The sequence below is a fragment of the Manis pentadactyla genome, chromosome 9, assembly GCF_030020395.1.
Source record: "Manis pentadactyla isolate mManPen7 chromosome 9, mManPen7.hap1, whole genome shotgun sequence".
Classification (NCBI taxonomy): domain Eukaryota; kingdom Metazoa; phylum Chordata; class Mammalia; order Pholidota; family Manidae; genus Manis; species Manis pentadactyla.
The window spans coordinates 43693880-43711175 of record NC_080027.1 but is presented as its reverse complement, the minus strand read 5'-3'; the positions used below and the strand labels follow the sequence as shown (position 1 = coordinate 43711175).

The 17296-nt window shown below is 36.5% G+C and overlaps 2 protein-coding genes and 1 pseudogene across 2 annotated transcripts; all 3 read right to left on the bottom strand.

Annotated features, from left to right (window-relative positions):
* Positions 1 to 700: 700 nt before the first annotated feature.
* On the bottom strand, positions 701 to 1646 carry LOC118912071 (olfactory receptor 51L1-like; annotated as a pseudogene).
* A 4482-nt stretch (positions 1647 to 6128) lies between these two features.
* Positions 6129 to 7070, bottom strand: LOC118912167 (olfactory receptor 51A4-like). The gene has a single exon (XM_036884962.2). The coding sequence runs from the start codon at positions 7068 to 7070 to the stop codon at positions 6129 to 6131; it is 942 nt and encodes a 313-aa protein (XP_036740857.1).
* A 4297-nt stretch (positions 7071 to 11367) lies between these two features.
* LOC118912070 (olfactory receptor 51A7-like) lies at positions 11368 to 12312 on the bottom strand. Its single transcript, XM_036884861.2, has one exon. It carries the CDS (start codon positions 12310 to 12312, stop codon positions 11368 to 11370), a length of 945 nt encoding a protein of 314 aa, XP_036740756.2.
* Between the last annotated feature and the right edge of the window lie 4984 nt (positions 12313 to 17296).

The window sequence follows — 17296 nt, the reverse complement described above, 5'->3', positions numbered from 1 at the left end:
TGGGTGAACATACTCTAAAACCTTATCTATGTCCCAGATTTTGTCTCATCCTCTTGATCTTAGTGAGGTAGTTGCATACCTGTTTCAGTTTTTCCATTTATTATATGTTGGCCTTGGGTGAGTTATCATAGCCTATTTGTTACCTAAACACTGGCAAGTGAATATGATTTCCAATAGCTATATGAGGAAGTAAGTGAGGAGAACACTAAGGTAAATGGCAAAGAATAAGGTTAGGATGTCCGTTATAGTGAAGATATTTGGCAGAGTAAAGATTGGGTTTGGCAGTCTTTAAATTTTAGGCCCAATACAAGAAAGCTTAGTTTTTTAAAACAAATATTTCCATAAAAATAGGTAGTTAGAAACTAATTATGGGCAAGTAAAGATAAATTGATTTGGGTCTTTGGATTATTAAGCATCTCAATTGTATTAGTATTTCAGAAACATAATAAGTGTGATTAATATGTTTGCACTGTTGTATTAAAATCCTCCTAATGTATTTTCTACAATAGCCTTCATATAATTCAGGGAGAGAATCAGAGCATGAGAAAATTCCAAGTTTACATAGAAGAAACTTAGAAATGAAAAAGATTTAGGGAATTCTCCAAAAATCATATGTTAAAGAAGTTTCAGAGTTAAGAATCCATCTGATGGAGAAGATTTTCCTCCAGGTCAATGCTAACTGATGACAGCCCTTTGTTTCCTAAAGTCTCCTACTTAGTCTAAACATATGGAAAATTTTTAGACGAATCTGCTTGGTCCTGACACTGTAGATGACAGGATTAAGTACTGGTGGGAGAAGCAGGTAAATGTCAGCCATGAGGATGTGGACAATGGGAGGCAGGTGCTTCCCAAAGCAATGAACCATGCATACACCTATTAGAGGCACAAAGAAGATGAGCACCACACACACGTGGGATAAACAGGTGTTGAGTGCCTTCAGCTGCTCCTCACGAGATCCAAGCCCAGCACAGCACGCAGAATCAGGACATAGGAGAGGACAATGAGGACTGAGTCTGTGCCCAGTGTGATAATGACCACACACAGTCTATAGATGTTGTTGACACTGGCATCAGAGCACAATAATTTCAGAATATCCTGATGCAGGAAAAGGGGTGGCTGAGGACATTGGCACAGCAGTAACGATAGCACCCTAGTAATATGGGCGTAGGTATCACCAGTCCTGCACTTCACAGCAAGCAGCCCAAGCAGATCCTGCCTATGACATCCTGGGAGAGGATGCCTGAGTAGTGCAGGGGACGACATATAGCAACGAAGTGGTCAAAGGCCATGGCCAACAGCACTGAGGACTCCATGAATGTGAAGGTGTGGATGAAGAAGAGCTGAGCAAAACAAGCTCCTGTTTTGATTTCCTGGGCTTCCCACCATAACACGGCCAGCACTGTGGGGAGTGTGGACATGGACATGCCCAGGTCAGTTACTGCCAGGATGGACAGCAGATAATACATGGGCTGGTGGAGTGAAGACTCACTCCAAATAACAGAGAGGATGGTAACGTTGCCTGTAAGCACCAACAGGTATACAAGGCAGAATGGAAATGAGAGCCAAGCATGACCTGACTTCAGCCCATGGAGACCCCCCAAGAGGAAAATGGGCTCCAGAGCATCGCTGTGATTCCACACCGACATGGCGGCCCTTCACAAGCCCCTCTGCTGTGAGCTGGGAGATAGAGCCTACAAAGTCACAAGTTGTGCTATGGCAATTCAGATTGATGAGCAAATTCTAATCACATTCATGCAAAATCGGTTTTTAGTGTTTTTCAAATAATAACACAAAGGCATGAAGAAAGACTTCCAGGCATCTGAATCAGCAGTTCAGGAACAGTTTATAGAATGTGAAATCTGGTCACAACTGTATACAGGGATGTGATCTCTTCTAGGATGCTGTCAGGGTTACATCACAGCCTTCCTGGCGAAATTTAAAGTACATGTAAAACAGAGAAACATAAACCTTTAGGTAACTAATGTACATTAATATGACAAAATCTAAGTGAAGGTAAGGAGGCTGCATTGGTCTCCAAATTTGCCTGTGTATTATTTCTAAATTTTATTTTTGTTCTTCAAATTTACATTTATATCTTAAATCTCATGATGTCAGTATATTTTTCTCTTTTTCAAAAGTTATGTACATGTTCTATGAAAATGCAACACAGAGTGTGAGAAACAATTCATTATGTGTAATTTAAACATTTTGATACCTTTCTGTTTTTTGAAATTTTGCAATGTGTGGAAACTCCAGTGGGAGCAGAAGCCATGACTGATTTCTTAAATCATCATGTGGAAAGAAAATTCAGGGAATAAGGTTACCATGGAAATCTCTTTAAATGTGTATCCAACCATTCAAACCTAATATTAAACAAAATACTAGTGGCATATTTAATTAGTAATATGAATAATGATTTATAATATTTTTATTGTTTTTACCATTCCTTGGTTCATAATGCTTTTCAGTTTTAAAAAGATTGCTCACATTATAAACACTTATTCTCAGATAAATCAAATAATTTAAGTGACTTGTTCTTCTACCTGCATATCAAACAATTTTCATTTCTAATTCATCATTTATTTATTTCATTTTCCAAGGACTTGTGTAGTCCTATATATACCCAAAGCACACAAAAATAACCTATCTTATACATTTCTCCCTTATCTAATGTTAATAATTGTTGGATTAAATTTTTAAGTCAGGATTTTTTTCTCTCAATTTTGTTTGTTTCCCAATATTTGGCAATAATTTGCTAAGCTTTTCTATTTGTTATCCAACTGACATAAACAAGTTTTGTATCAATCTCCAAATTAATTTTTTTAATTCTCCAATAAATTTGAATTTGTATACTAGAATATAAATTCTGATATTCCAAAACTTTACCCAAGTGGAATGGATAATTGGGAGGATATGCTCTGCCTTATACTCATTTTGACAAATACATTATTTGCCAATGTATGTTTATTTGCTTATATAGTTGTTGACCTCTGTAAATACTATATCACTCTTTTGACATTTTCTCTAATGTAATGCCTCTATGCTCTTTAATCATCTTCAAGAACATTATTTTTGCACCTTACATGTATGAATATCTTCATGTGAATAATATTTGTTCATTTTAAGTTGCTTCTTCAGCATGGATTTTCATAAACAGGTACACTGTCTCAAATAATAACATCTAGTCTGTACTGATTGTTATTGACCAATGTAAATAAAATAGTAATATTGTGTTTAAATCAACTACCTTTTCTTGAATAATGTTGCACTGGTCCCTCTGCTGAGCATATGTACTTCATCTAATTTTACTTACAGTAACATAATAAAAATAGAGAAACGAAAACAGAGAAGAATCGAGGTATGTGTTCAAGATCACACATATTGTAAGTAGATCAGCCAGGAATTCACTCTCTTTCCAATGTCAGTGCATGTTTGACTTACGTATGTGATTGTCTCTAGGTATTACTGAATTTTATTTTCAGCCCTTTTTCCTCAAAGAAAAAAGCCAGCTTGATTTATTTAAAGCTAAATAGACCATTCTTTCACACAATGATTACTTACCTGCATTCTTTTGTGAACTGTCTTCTCATACTTTTTAAGTGATGATTAGTTATATTTGTTCACTAAATTATAAAAAGTACTGGTCTAATCCAATTAACCCATTTTTAATATTGTTTCTCATAATTTTCTCTATAGTCATTATGCTTTGAAATTTAATTTTAAGCAGTAAATTATATAAATCTTTTTCTTTTACTTTCCTGCTCCTTCCAAACATGGAAAAGCATTCTGTTTTCCAGAGATTAATAAACATTAAATAATATTTGTATTATTTACTTTAATAGTATTAATATGTTATTGATTATATATAACATAGTATTGATTTATTTGTGATACATTAATAACAAATTAATATAATACAATAATTATTAGTATTATTTATTATTCAATATTTTCTTCCATGGTGTTTTTTGTTTGACCTATAAACCTTTTCTTTTGGTCTTCCAGGGCAGTGTGTGCAGGTCAGTGTCTCTTGATGCCTCCCTGTCTCTAGTATGTCTCACCTGATTTCTGGATCTGTCTTTCAACTGACACTTCCTCAGTGTGAAGTTCTGTGCAATTGTAATAAGCAATCAGATATCACCCATGATGTCAGATAGAACCTCACTAGATTTTTTAGTAAGAACAGGAGGATGTCATTTAAATCCCTCTCTCTACTCCTAAACCCTGACCTGTGGTTCTCAACACAGGGAGGAGTCTGCAGACTTGAGCTCATGTTCTCCACATGGTTACAAAGTATAATGAACTCGTTTCTCTCCTTCATGATTTAAAAATATCCCTCCATTGCTTTCTTTAGACAACTACTGGGATTGTTTGGCTTTATTTTCATTTATTGATCTTTGTGGGGTTGCCCAATGCCTGCGCAATGTCATTTCACCAACCTTTCTGGAAAGAGAATCTCCTTACTTTATATATTGCTGTCACAATAGCTGAGGTAGAGGCATAGGGATTTGCACATGATCCATTTTGCCAATAACAGTAAATTCATATCCCTGGGGGTAGTGATCGGTTCTGCTCTAGGATATTAAGAAAGGTGTATACAGTCCTTTCACTAGATCTCTAAGTGGAGCTCATAGTCAAAGTTCTCTCTCCTCTGTTAGGTAAGATGTAAAAAGTGTCCCCACTGCCTACCTATCCAGGCTGTGGTCGTTTAGTACACCATGTGGGTGAGCATCATGCAGAATACGGAGGAAGTAGGAAGACAGGTGAAGACAGGAGAGTTGATGGTGCTGTGACCTCTTCCCAGCACCTCCATGTCCTGTCACTCCACAGGTCTCTACAGAGTTTAGCGTGTATCTGTGAGCCATTCTAGTATCATAACTAAGAATGTTTTTTTAAGATATTATTACTTGGCTTGTAATGGAGTGTGTATCTTACTAAAACAGACTTTTTGGTTTTCAGATGTAAGTGTGGATTATGATTCTAGACCATATAGAATTAGGTTTACATTCAGTCAGGGAACTTTCAGTGCCAGTCTGATCAGATCCTATATATTCATGAGATCACTGCATTCTTTAATGATTTCCAAGTGCTATTTTCACTTGATTTTCTTTTCTTTTCTACCCAAAGCAATTAATTTGTGGAATAAGTGAGCTCTACTTACACAGGATTTCCCAGACATAACATAATTGATTCTTTGGCTTTACTATCATACATTTTATTCATATTTTCAAAATTAATTAAAATCATCACGTTTTTAATAAATATACAATGAACAATCAATATTTTAGTGCTTTGCCAGGTACTGACAAACAGAAGTTAAAATCTGCTCTTAAACCATACTCATACTGTAAAACATAAAGTGTTGTTTAGGATTATAACAGTGGCAAATAAAGAGTTTTGTACAGACTTGGATACAAAATACTAACATTTAAAGCAGATACTTTATGTAATCTATGGTAAACAATTGAAAATATAAATGAATATTTGCTTCTGTATTATTTTTACATTTAATTTTATTTTATATATGAGATCCTTATATTTCCAAGCATGTTTCACAGTATTTTTGAACAAGGGAATTTTTAATATTTTATATGAGCTGCTGATGACTGACACGCACACACACACACACACACACACACACACACACACACACACACAGGGTGTCTAGGAGGTGCTAAGTCTGTGCATGGGTGAGTGTGCGTGCTGCACCTCTCAGCGCACCCTGTCACTGCTGATCATGCCTGAACAAATTAGAGCCATCATTGCTCTTCTCTAAATGAACATTTTATTCTTTTCTTTTTTTGTCAACACTAATATTTTGAACATTTCTTTAATCCTAATTAGGCACGATTCTGTTTTTAAGGTTGATATATGCTGGTTTCATAGAGATAAAATTAGAAGAACTGGGAAACTTAATTATAGGAACATTGTAATCCCAAACCAAACTCCTAAACCAGCTAATCTAGATTGTTGTTCCTTTTAAATGAAGTCAGTAACTTGACATTTGATGAGCCTATTGAGCATATGCAGTGTATTTTTGTGTTCAGTCCCTGTCCTCTCATTACCATCTTCAGATTCCTACAACTGTCAGAAGTGACTCAAGCTTTCCTTGAAGCTGAAATTACCCATCAAATTTGTTTCTCACAAAATTTTGCCCGGATCCTATCTTTAATCTGTTTGCTCTTCACAGAATACACAATGGGGTTCATCAGAGGGGGAACCAGAAGGAAGGTGTCAGCTGTGATGGCTTTAGTAACTGGAGAGACCTTTTTGGCAAGGCGGTGCAGGGCGGAAGAGGTGATCATAGGCACATAGAAGATGAGCACAGCACAGAAGTGGGAGATACAAGTGTTGAGGACCTTTAGGCGGCCCTTGTGAGAGGCGATGCCCAGAACAACTTTCAGGATCAGCATATATGACACAGAAATGCACAAAAAGTTTAACATACCCACTAGAGCCACAAACAGTCCATAGATGACGTTGACCCTGTTGTCAGAGCAGGCCAGCTTCATGACATCCTGGTGGAGGCAGTAGGAGTGGGATAGAAGGCTTTTCCTACAGTATCTCAGTCTCTTTAGAGTAAAGGGGAAAGGGAGGATAAGCAAAAGACACAGTGTAGCAAATGCAAGGCCGATTTTAATAATTCTGGCACTAGTCAGGATGGAGGTGTATCTAAGAGGGTTGTAGATGGCTATAAAGCGATCGATAGACATGATAAGAAGAACTAATGACTCCATACCTATGAACCCGTGAATGAAAAACTCTTGGGCAAAGCAGGCATCGGGGGAAATTCCAGTGATATTGAACAAGAAGACTCTCAGAGTGGTGGGAAGGGAGGAGATGGTCAGGCCCAGGTCAGAAACGGCCAGCATGGAGAGGAAATAGTACATGGGCTCATGCAGAGAAGTCTCTGTTTTTATGAAAAAGAGGATGGTGCAGTTTCCCAGGATGGCAACGAGGTATGTGAGGCAAATGGGGATAGAGATCCAAATGTGAGCATGCTCCATCCCTGGGATCCCGATGAGGAAAAAGGTAGAGATTTCCACTTCAGAGGTGTTCAGGACTGACATCGCAGGAACGTGAGGGAATCAGGATGTGGGTCTCAGAAGAACATACCTGCAATGGCATAGATAACTACATGTGTATGCTTTAGTAATCTCATTGGTAAGTATCTTGGGATTGTAGCTATTTTCCTACAATAATTCTTAGGTCTAAAGCAATATATTTTACAGTATATAAATAGCAGTAATATCGGACCCACTTAAGTAGGACATAAAGTGTAACATGGAAGCACATTAATCTGCACAAGTAATCAGCAGGAAAAGGATATATCTTAAAAGCTTGTCTGGGACTTGTCATATAAAAAGGAACCAGTCAATATCACAATGTCTATTTCCTATATTTTTTAAAGTGTGGTGCCCTTAAGATGGAAACTTATGTGAATAAATATGGAGTCAAAGACATCTATTATTATAATTGCATTTGTTGTTTTTAAAGATTGTTAACCTTTAAGAAACACTATTCTTTTAAAAATTGGGGTAAGGAGCTGGATATCTAGATCCAAAAGAATGAAGTCAGATGTCTACTAACACCTTACACCAAAATCATCTCAAAACATATCACAGACATGCGGTCAAGAGCTAACAATAAAGACCTTAGCAGGAAACAAGGTGGTAAATATTTGTGACCCAGAGTTAAGCAATGACTACTTAGATGACACCAAAGGTCAAACAGAAAAATATATGTGTAAATCGGATTTCATCAAAACTTAAAACTTCTGTGATTCAAATGGCATCACCACAAAGATGTGGTGATGGGAAAGATAACACAAGAATGACAGTATTTCCAAATCGTATGTCTGGACATGTCCTGTCATAAAAGAAATATTATTGAAGATAATGTTTCATATCATTAAAAAACTATAAATATTGCAAAGTGTTAAAAAGACATACTGCAAATAAATATAAAGCCAAAAAATATGTTTTGTTTTCATACCAATTACTGAATATTAGGAAATTGATATTATTCTCTAAAGTGGCATTCAAGTCAATTGCTCATTTTACTGCCTTGATCTCTTTTGTCACCTCATATACTGTTCATTCATTTTGTATATAATTAGTTCATATTTCTTCTATTGTTGATTCTTTACCCAACATTTTTAGTGGTCATAATAGTTTCCTCCATTCCTCTTATATATGTGAAACAAACTATACATATAATAAAAACTGTATGTCGAATATATATATAGTTATATATTTTTGTTTGAATCTTTTTTCTCTTGCATGCTTTCACTTGTATATAATTTTCAATCCATAAATGGTTGCCATTGTGTTTCTGAGCTGCTGCTACTGTGGCCATTCCTCTGTTGAGATTTTGAATTGATTTCCCTGAGTTAAACCATATCCTTATCAGTTAATTTCTTTGCTTAGCTTGTTTTCTGTCTCTGAGTTGATTCTAAGGAGCATAGTGATAAACATATCTACAGTAAAATAAAGTTTGAAGTCGATGACATGAAATAATAGAATAACTAACAGAATATATGGGAATTTCTGGATGCATATTTAAGAAAAATAAAAAGCTTACTAGCAGTTGATTGGTTAGCTACTATATTCAACCTTGGAAGTCACTCAACACTTGTATTAAAAGACAGCATATGTGTACTCACTTGTTAAAAAATGCCTTTGTGCCAGGTGTAAGATTTGTCTGTCTGTAAAATTAACTTGAGTATTTGTCTTCTCTTAAGAGATCTCAGAAAGATGCCCCACTGTCCAACACCTTGACTGAAATACAAATCCTTACCCTCTCCTCTATAAGACTATGCACACTTCCAGCCTCCAGAACATCTTTTTTCCCCCATTTAAGCCATCTGTTTCTAACAGATGGATGTATTAGCCCCTAAAACACTTGCACCATATAGCATTCTGCTTCCATTCTGTTATTTCAGAAAATTATCTGAAATGGAGTTCATATTCATCAGTGGAAAGCAGTAATGTGTTTGAAGTATATATACCTTATAATAATAGCATAAATTATTTTCCTTTAATAAAGTGGAACCTAAAACAGGTTGAACTTTTGCAATGTTAACCACACAGGCAACACCTGTTGTTTCAGTTCCTTGGAATGCTGTTTTATTTATTTTTATTATTGTTTGTTTCTGCTCTGTCTACATGGTAAATGCAGACTAATCCTGAAAACCTCAGTCAAAGCCTAACTCAGGAATGAGAGTTCTGGTAAGTGAGTGTTTAGTGGCCTCTTCATGATATAATTGTTATTTTTAGTGGTGCCTCTAGCTTCATGGTATCTCATATAAGCAGATGCCATTTGACATACACTGACATCACTGGATTAATGAAAAGTTATACCCTCACTTTGGAGGCCTCTACATGGAAATCAAATGATTAAATGGAATTTATACAAAACTCACATTCACACCATTACTTAAAATCCATGAACTCTTGACTTTTTGTTAGAAATCATAAGGTTGCGTTCTTATTTACCAAGAGAGGAAAAACATAAAGCAAAGATTTAAGCCTAATAAGAAGCATCCTGAGTTAGGACAGACTACGGAAAAGGAACTCCTGTGTGTCACCATTGTCTTCTCACTGATGCCTGCTGCGAACCAGCGGTCTTGCATATCTGCACCCAGGAATGATTTACACTAACACTAAGGCAGTAATTCCACCAGTCAGCAAACATGCCACTCAAGAGCCCGGCCCAAGTACCTGCCTTGTTTGAATTTCTTTCTGTGTCGGTCAGTGCTTTTGGCCGCACGCTTGGTTGATTGCCATTGTGTGGCAGGACTCTGGGCTTCTACCACGCATTTACAGAATTGCTGGGCTTTTTACATGGCCAGCGTAATCACCTGGCAACCACAGCTCACAGGAACTATGTGAATTTTTGCTTGAGCTGGTACAAAGGCAACTGGAGCTATTAACATCAGGGAACTTACAGTAAGTTGCTAAGTCACTGGACCCACATATCCCAGTAAAGACACGGAGGTGATATGTAGTCACCAGAACTTCCCTGCTGCGAAGGCACAACCATTTATCCTGACCTGCAGGACCTAGTCCTGACTCCTTGATGCTTTCCTATTGGCCCAGAGAACTTTGGGGATTCCAGCTCAGCAGGTAGTACTCAGGGGAAAACAGAAAATTCCCGGTAGGTGAGCCCTCAAAGGGGATGGAGCCAAGGAGACTCATCCAACCTCCTGAAAATGGGAAGAACTAATCAATCCTCTGAGGAAAATATCCCTTAGTCCCCTTCTGCTCCCTCAGGCAGAATTATGTTCTTCTGTTCTATCACTGAGAGCACCACGTGAAGCATCTGAGAGCAGTTACATAGCGTATGATAACTATGCCTTTATGTGTCTGCCTCCTCCTCTAGCCTTTATTCCCTGAAGCTTGTAGGTGTTTCCTTCTGCAAACAGAGAAAGTTTTGAGAATTTGATTTTCATCTAACATCTTCAAGGCCAGTAGTTTTCAACAAGGTCTGCATATCAGACTTCACTATGAAGTTCTATAAAAATCTAGATTTCTAGGCCTGCTCCAGAATTGCTGATCTCTTTACTACATATTCTTGGGGTATTCTTAATATGTCTTAGTATATTATGTATATTATTATATATGATAACCATGTTACATTTTAATAGTTTTTCTACTGAAAAATTATGCTTAACCATTTTGGTACATGAGATATAAAATTCACTGTCTTGAAAATAGATTTTATCACTATTTTTACAGACACTTTGTCAAAAACTCTTTTGTAAAAAAATGCCATTATTATCTTCTGCAGTATGCCATAAAATCAAACAAGTTTTCTTGTCAGTTGCATTATTCATGTTATTCTCCTTTGTCAGACATTTTACATTTGATAGTATTAGTAATAAAATTAAGCATGGCCATTTTAAGATAGGTTAATTATCTTAAATTAGTTTAATTACGTTAAAACTATACATTCTATGTGTCTGTGTTTGTGTGTGATTCATCTTTCAGTCCATTTAGTCATTGCTAATCATGCCTGAGTTAGAGGCCTTTGGTATTTCCTAAATGAACATGTTAACTTTATTTTTTTAGAATTATACATTGAGAATTTATTTAATCAAATTATGGTAGTGCTTCTGTGGCTGTTGATACAGTTAAATAGCTGGTTGTGTGGAGAGGCAGAACAGAGGTGATGACATAGTTATCAAGGAAGCATAATACCACGCCATCTACTATATTGTTGCTGGTAAATTAAACCAGTAATTTGAATTTTATGAACCTGTTGAGTATATACTTGCATCAATCTATTACTTCCTTTTCCTTCTCGGATCTGTGCATTTGTTCAAAAACTGCCTAGTGCGTTGGGCATTCACTGCAGCTGAAATTTTCAACAACCTTGTTTCTCACAAAATTTTGCCAGGATCTGATTTCTTATCTGCTGGCTCTTCACAGAGTACACAATGGGGTTCATTAGAGGGGGAACCAGAAGAAAGGTATCAGCTATGATGACCCTAATAACTGGAGAGACCTTTTTGGCAAGGCGGTGAATAATAGCCAAGGTGACAACAGGCACATAGAAGATGAGTACAGCACAGAAGTGGGAGATACAAGTGTTGAGGACCTTGAGGCGGCCCTTGTGAGACGCGATGCCCAGAACAACTTTCAGGATTAGCATATATGACAAAGAAATGCACACCAAGTTTAACATAGCCGTTAGGGCCACACACAGTCCATAGATGATGTTAACTTTGTTGTCAGAACATGTCAGCTTCATGACATCCTGGTGGAGGCAGTAAGAGTGGGATAGAAGGCTTTTCTTACAATATCTCAGTCTCTTTAGAATAAAGGGGAAAGGGAGAATAAGCAAAATACAGAATGTAGCACATACAAGGCCTATGTTAATAACCCTGGCACTAGTCAGGATGGAGGTGTATCTAAGAGGGTTGTAGATGGCTATAAAGCGATCGATAGACATGATAAGAAGAACCGATGACTCCATAGCTGAGAATCCGTGAATGAAAAACTCTTGGGCAAAGCAGGCATCAGGGGAAATTCCAGTGGCATTGAACAGGAAGACTCTCAGCGTGGTGGGAAGGGAGGAGATGGACAGGCCCAGGTCAGAAACGGCCAGCATGGAGAGGAAATAGTACATGGGCTCATGCAGAGAGGTCTCTGTTTTTATGAAAAAGAGGATGGTGCAGTTTCCCAGGATGGCAACGAGGTACATGAGGCAAATGGGGATGGAGATCCAAATGTGAGCATGCTCCATCCCTGGGATCCCGATGAGGAAGAAGGTAGAGATTTCCACTTCAGAGGTGTTAAGGACTGACATCGCAGGAACGTGAGGGAATTAGGACATGGGTCCTAAAAGAGCAACCTGCAGGGGTGCAGCTCCAGTAGAAAGGAAGCAGCGAATCCTTCATCCTCTGTTTTCAGTAGTACATTACCTTACATTTCAGAAGCTCTGTAAGTTTTTGGATTTTATAGATTAGTGTAAGATGAAAATAGAAACATCACTTAGTACATTTTGAATTGCAGTTAGTTAAGAATTTTAACCTTTAAGTAACTGTAACCTTTTCATAAAATGTTGATATGAGTATTAGATATCAATGTGTCTTCCTAAAATATACCTCATACACTAAAATTAACTGAAAATGGGAGACAAACTTCCATGGAAGAGCTAAAATCCAATACCCTTGGGTGACCCTAATAACTGGAGAAACCTTTTTGGCAAGGCGGTGAAAACGGGAGAAATCTGCACAACCTTCAGTTAACTAACTGAACTAATTAATAGTTTCTTTAATATTACACCAAAGCACTTGCAATATAAGAAAAAAAGGATTGTAATTTGGAGTTCAGCAAGATTTAAACTTTTCGTCAAAAAGTCAACATAATAATGGACCCACAGTAAAGGAGAAGTATTTGAAAATCATGTATCTTATGTAGAATTTGTATATAGAATATACAAATACTCAAACTCAACAGCAAAAAGAAACCTATTTTAAAATGTGTAAAGGATTCAAAAAGACATTTCTCCTAATAAGATACATATATGGCCAATAAGCACATGAAAAGAATCTCAACATCATTAATCATTAAGGTGGTAAATTCAAACCACAAAAATAAACTACTTCATATCCATATGGTGACCAAATTAAAAAGAAAGGCAATAACTAGTATTGGCAAGGATGTGAAAAACTTGAAATCCTGACACATTACTGCTGAGATTGTAAAATAAATTCAACCACTTTGGGAAACAATTTGGCAGTTCCTCAAAATGTTAAACATAAGAGTAACAACATGCTCTAGCATTTCCACCCCTACATCTAAAACCAAGAGACATTAAAGCCTATACTCATGAAAAGAAATAGTTCTATCAGCATAATTCATAGTACCCAAACATGAAAACAATCTAAATACTCATCACTGATGAATGTACTAACAAAACATGCTATATCCATACCATGGAATATCATTCAGTCATAAAAAGTAATGAAATACTGATCATGGTACAAATGAATGAAACTTGAAAACACCCTAAAAAAGAGAAGCCAGACACAACAGACCACACATTGCATGGTTCCATTTATGTGAAATATCCAACATAACACAAATCCATGTTGACCTAACATATATTAACGCTAACGGGAGGGGAGAATGGAGAGTGGCAGTTAATGGAAATGAGAGTTATTTTTGGTGTGATCCAGTTATTCTAAATTTAGATAGTGGTGATAGTTCAACTCTGTGAATACACTAAAAAAAAGTGAATTATACACTTTAAAAGGGTGATTTTTGGTTGACATAGGGGAGAGGGGTTGGGGGATGGGTAAAATAGGTGCAGGAGGAAAAAACTAGTGAGAATGTTCAATGTCTTGATCTGGGTGATGGTTACAACAGTGTATACACATGTCAAAATCACTGAGTTGTACACTAAAATTTGTGTATTTTATTGTATTACCCCAATATAACTTTTTTAAAATGAAAAATAAATAATGGGGTGAATTTCGTGTTATGAGGATTATATATGAGTAAAGCATTTACATATAAAAAGGAAATACATCCTAGTATACTTCCCTTTATGCTTCTCTTAAGTACCATATTTGTAATATGAAATAGTCACTTACATTAAGAAAACTCACCTGGAAACTGTAATATCTTCCTTATAACTGAGGTGCAGCATCGTGTAGTGCTGACTGCTATACAGGAAATTCTGAAAAATTTCATAGGGAAGTGAAATGGTGGCCCAGCTGCTTTAGGGCCCAGGGTACATGAACCGGGTGCCAAATGTGAAGATGAGCAGTAGGAGAGCCGAGACAGTGGGACTCAACTCTCCTCTCCAGCTGGTGAAGAAGCACAGCTCATATAAATAGAGGCAGTGGCAAGGGTTGTCTGTGAAGATTGCAAAGGTGCCCTGAAGAGAAAGACTCAATGTTAAAAGTATTCCCAACTTGGAAAATCTGAAGCCATTTTATGACCAGATGGTCAAATAGGAACTTCTCTGCCTCCTTTTCTCTCTTGTCCTGCTCCAGCACTCCAATCTCTAAGGAGCAGATCACTAACTGGGACAAGGGGAGATGGTAAGGCAGAAGGATTAGGAATATAAACACATCCTCTTCCCTACTGGGGAAGGTCCTAGCTACATTAACCTGGGAAAGGAGGGAAATCTTACTTTTGGATAAAGATTGAAGTGGTGAATTGAATGCTGTAATTTTTCAATTGTCTTATTAGAATTAAAGTGAACCTCAAGACTTTCTATTACCTAAGATTTAGCTGAAATGTCAGGATAGCTGCCCAGTTCCTGCAAAAAGCCAGGCAAATGCCACCTACACTTTAAAAGTTAAGAATTGACAGAAGACAACATAATAAACTTGTATTTTTTTTATTAAAACCCATGGTTCCTGCTATTTCTAGAGTCTTACTACTGAAGAATACCTAAATGACAGCAGGATGGAGATCTGCATTTTTAGTTGTTTAAATCTTAAGTTTGATGAGTCACTCTGAGAAAAAAGATTGAAAATTTCAGCAGAACCACAATGAATATTTTATATTTGCTTGATTATATTTAGTGTTTAGGGTGATGAATATAGTGCTGTCCATGTTTATTCAAACTGGGCCAAAAATTGGGAATGTAAATTTCATGTAATTTTGCAATTATACAATACCTCTTCTGATATGGTCCTGGAAGAATAGCATTAGATCACAAGGAAGTTTGCTTTCTACAAAACAAACCATTGAATTCCTTTAGGAAAATGATGTGGGATTTTTTTTCTATGTAGTGAACAGAAATAGAGAAAATATGGGACTAATCACCTATAATAGTGTTATTAATGTACCATGTACCCTGGCCAGAGAGGCAGGATATCACCAACCTCCTGTCTCTTCATGACCAGTTCACCTCTTTATGTTCTAGCCATTTTTTTTTAAATTTTCAGAATATAATGTTTTTTCAAATGTCTTGCAAATGCTACCAATGCTTTGTGGGAAACATTTTTTTTCCTTGTCTGTCTCTTTTCACATCCTAGATCAGGTGTCATATTAAGAAAACTTCTGGAACCCTGACCTACTTCCCACTGCATGATGGCAAATTCTTTGGTCTGGGGCCGCCTCAGTAACTTTGCATGTTTATCTTGCTAACTATGATTCTTTTATTTGACATTGTTCTTCCAACTTCACTGATATCTTTGAAAGCAGACAATATTTTATATTTGTCTCACTGTCACTTGATTCTGTGGTACATTTGGTTCTCATCAAATATTTGCTGGAACTATCAAACGCAAACTCTTGCAGAGAGGCTAAAGAAATACAGAACAGAAATAAAATAAATAAGGGTAATCACTGGCAGATGGGTGACTGTCTCGTTCCTGGCACAAACTCTGTGGTCCAAACATTGGCTTGTATCAGCTTTGCATTGTTGTGGGAATAATCAACCCCAGTCATGATTAGTTTACAAGTGAAAACATGAGAAGTCAAGTGGGATGTGTACATATTAACAAACCAGTGCTTGGCTGTTGTTTTCTTCTGATACAAAAGCAATTATGTTGAAGAAAATTATTCACATTATTTAAACAAACCATATGTATTTCAAATTGTTAGAGGATAAATTAAAATATGTCTTGCGTTCACAATACATGGTCACTAAAGAATTGATATTCTTACATCAGATGGAATCTAGCAATGTCCCATTATGCTACCTTGTTCTCTTTTCTTGTCTTCTTTTCCTCACACATGTTGCAAGAATTTTCTAGGTGCCTTTTGTATATAATGGGTGCAGAGCTTTTCTATTGTTGCCACTCTCTTCTAAACATGCTTAGACTCTCACAATCTCTTTCTCCATTTCTATCTTTCCTTCACATAATATTTTTATTGTATCTTCCTCTCATATATATTTTCTCTTACTCGTAGACTTGGAATTGATCAATAACAATGCAATTATGCTGCATTTCTGAGATGCTACTTCTGCGATCATATTTCTTTAGTTTATGAGTTGATTTCCTTAGATTGAATTCCTTGCTCAGTTTGCTGTATTTCTTTAGATCGATTGCTGATAAGCAGTTTAATGATAATCGTATGCACAACAATGAACTTTTGAAATAGGAAAGGGAATAATAGGGTGCTTAGCAGAGGACACAGGGATTTCTGAATGCAATTAACAAAGAGGAAAAATTTAAACCAATGAGAAGTTGATTGAATATAGTTATCATATGAAGTTTGGAAGGCAATCAACCCTAAAATTGAAGTAATTCACATGCATACACAGTTGTTATAAAATGCCTTTGTGCCGGGTACCAAATCTGTCTGCCTCTAACATTACTTTGATCATTCAGTAGTCCCTTAAGAAAGCTCAGAAGTTTACTTCAATGTCAAATTCCTTAACTGACATGCAAAGCTCTGCCCTTTACCTTGCCAAGCTATACATATTTCCAGCCTCTGAATATCCCCAACTTAAGTTCTTATTTCAACCAGGTGGGTCTTATTATTCTCTAAACATAAACCATAATGCTTCATACTTCATACATTTCTTCAAAAGATGATCTGAAGTGAAGGATTGTGCTAATCAATGGACAGCAGTCTTTTGTTTAAAGGACACATTTTTATATAATGGTATAAATAATTTGAGACAGGTGAACTTAGGACAGATTTCACCAATTCAATATTATAAAACTTGAGCAACATCAGTAATTCCAAAGGCTTGGAATGATATTTTTTGTTGTCATCATTGTTTTGTTTTGTTTTAACCCTGCCTATCTAGTGAACACAAACTAATCCTCAAATTCTTGGTCAAGTATTAATAGTAACTCAGTGTATAGTGTGCTCCC

Coding starts and splice junctions, on each gene's coding strand:
- LOC118912070 (XM_036884861.2), bottom strand. CDS start 12,312: ATGTCAGTCCTTAACACCTCTGAAGTGGAAATCTCTACCTTCTTCCTC.
- LOC118912167 (XM_036884962.2), bottom strand. CDS start 7,070: ATGTCAGTCCTGAACACCTCTGAAGTGGAAATCTCTACCTTTTTCCTC.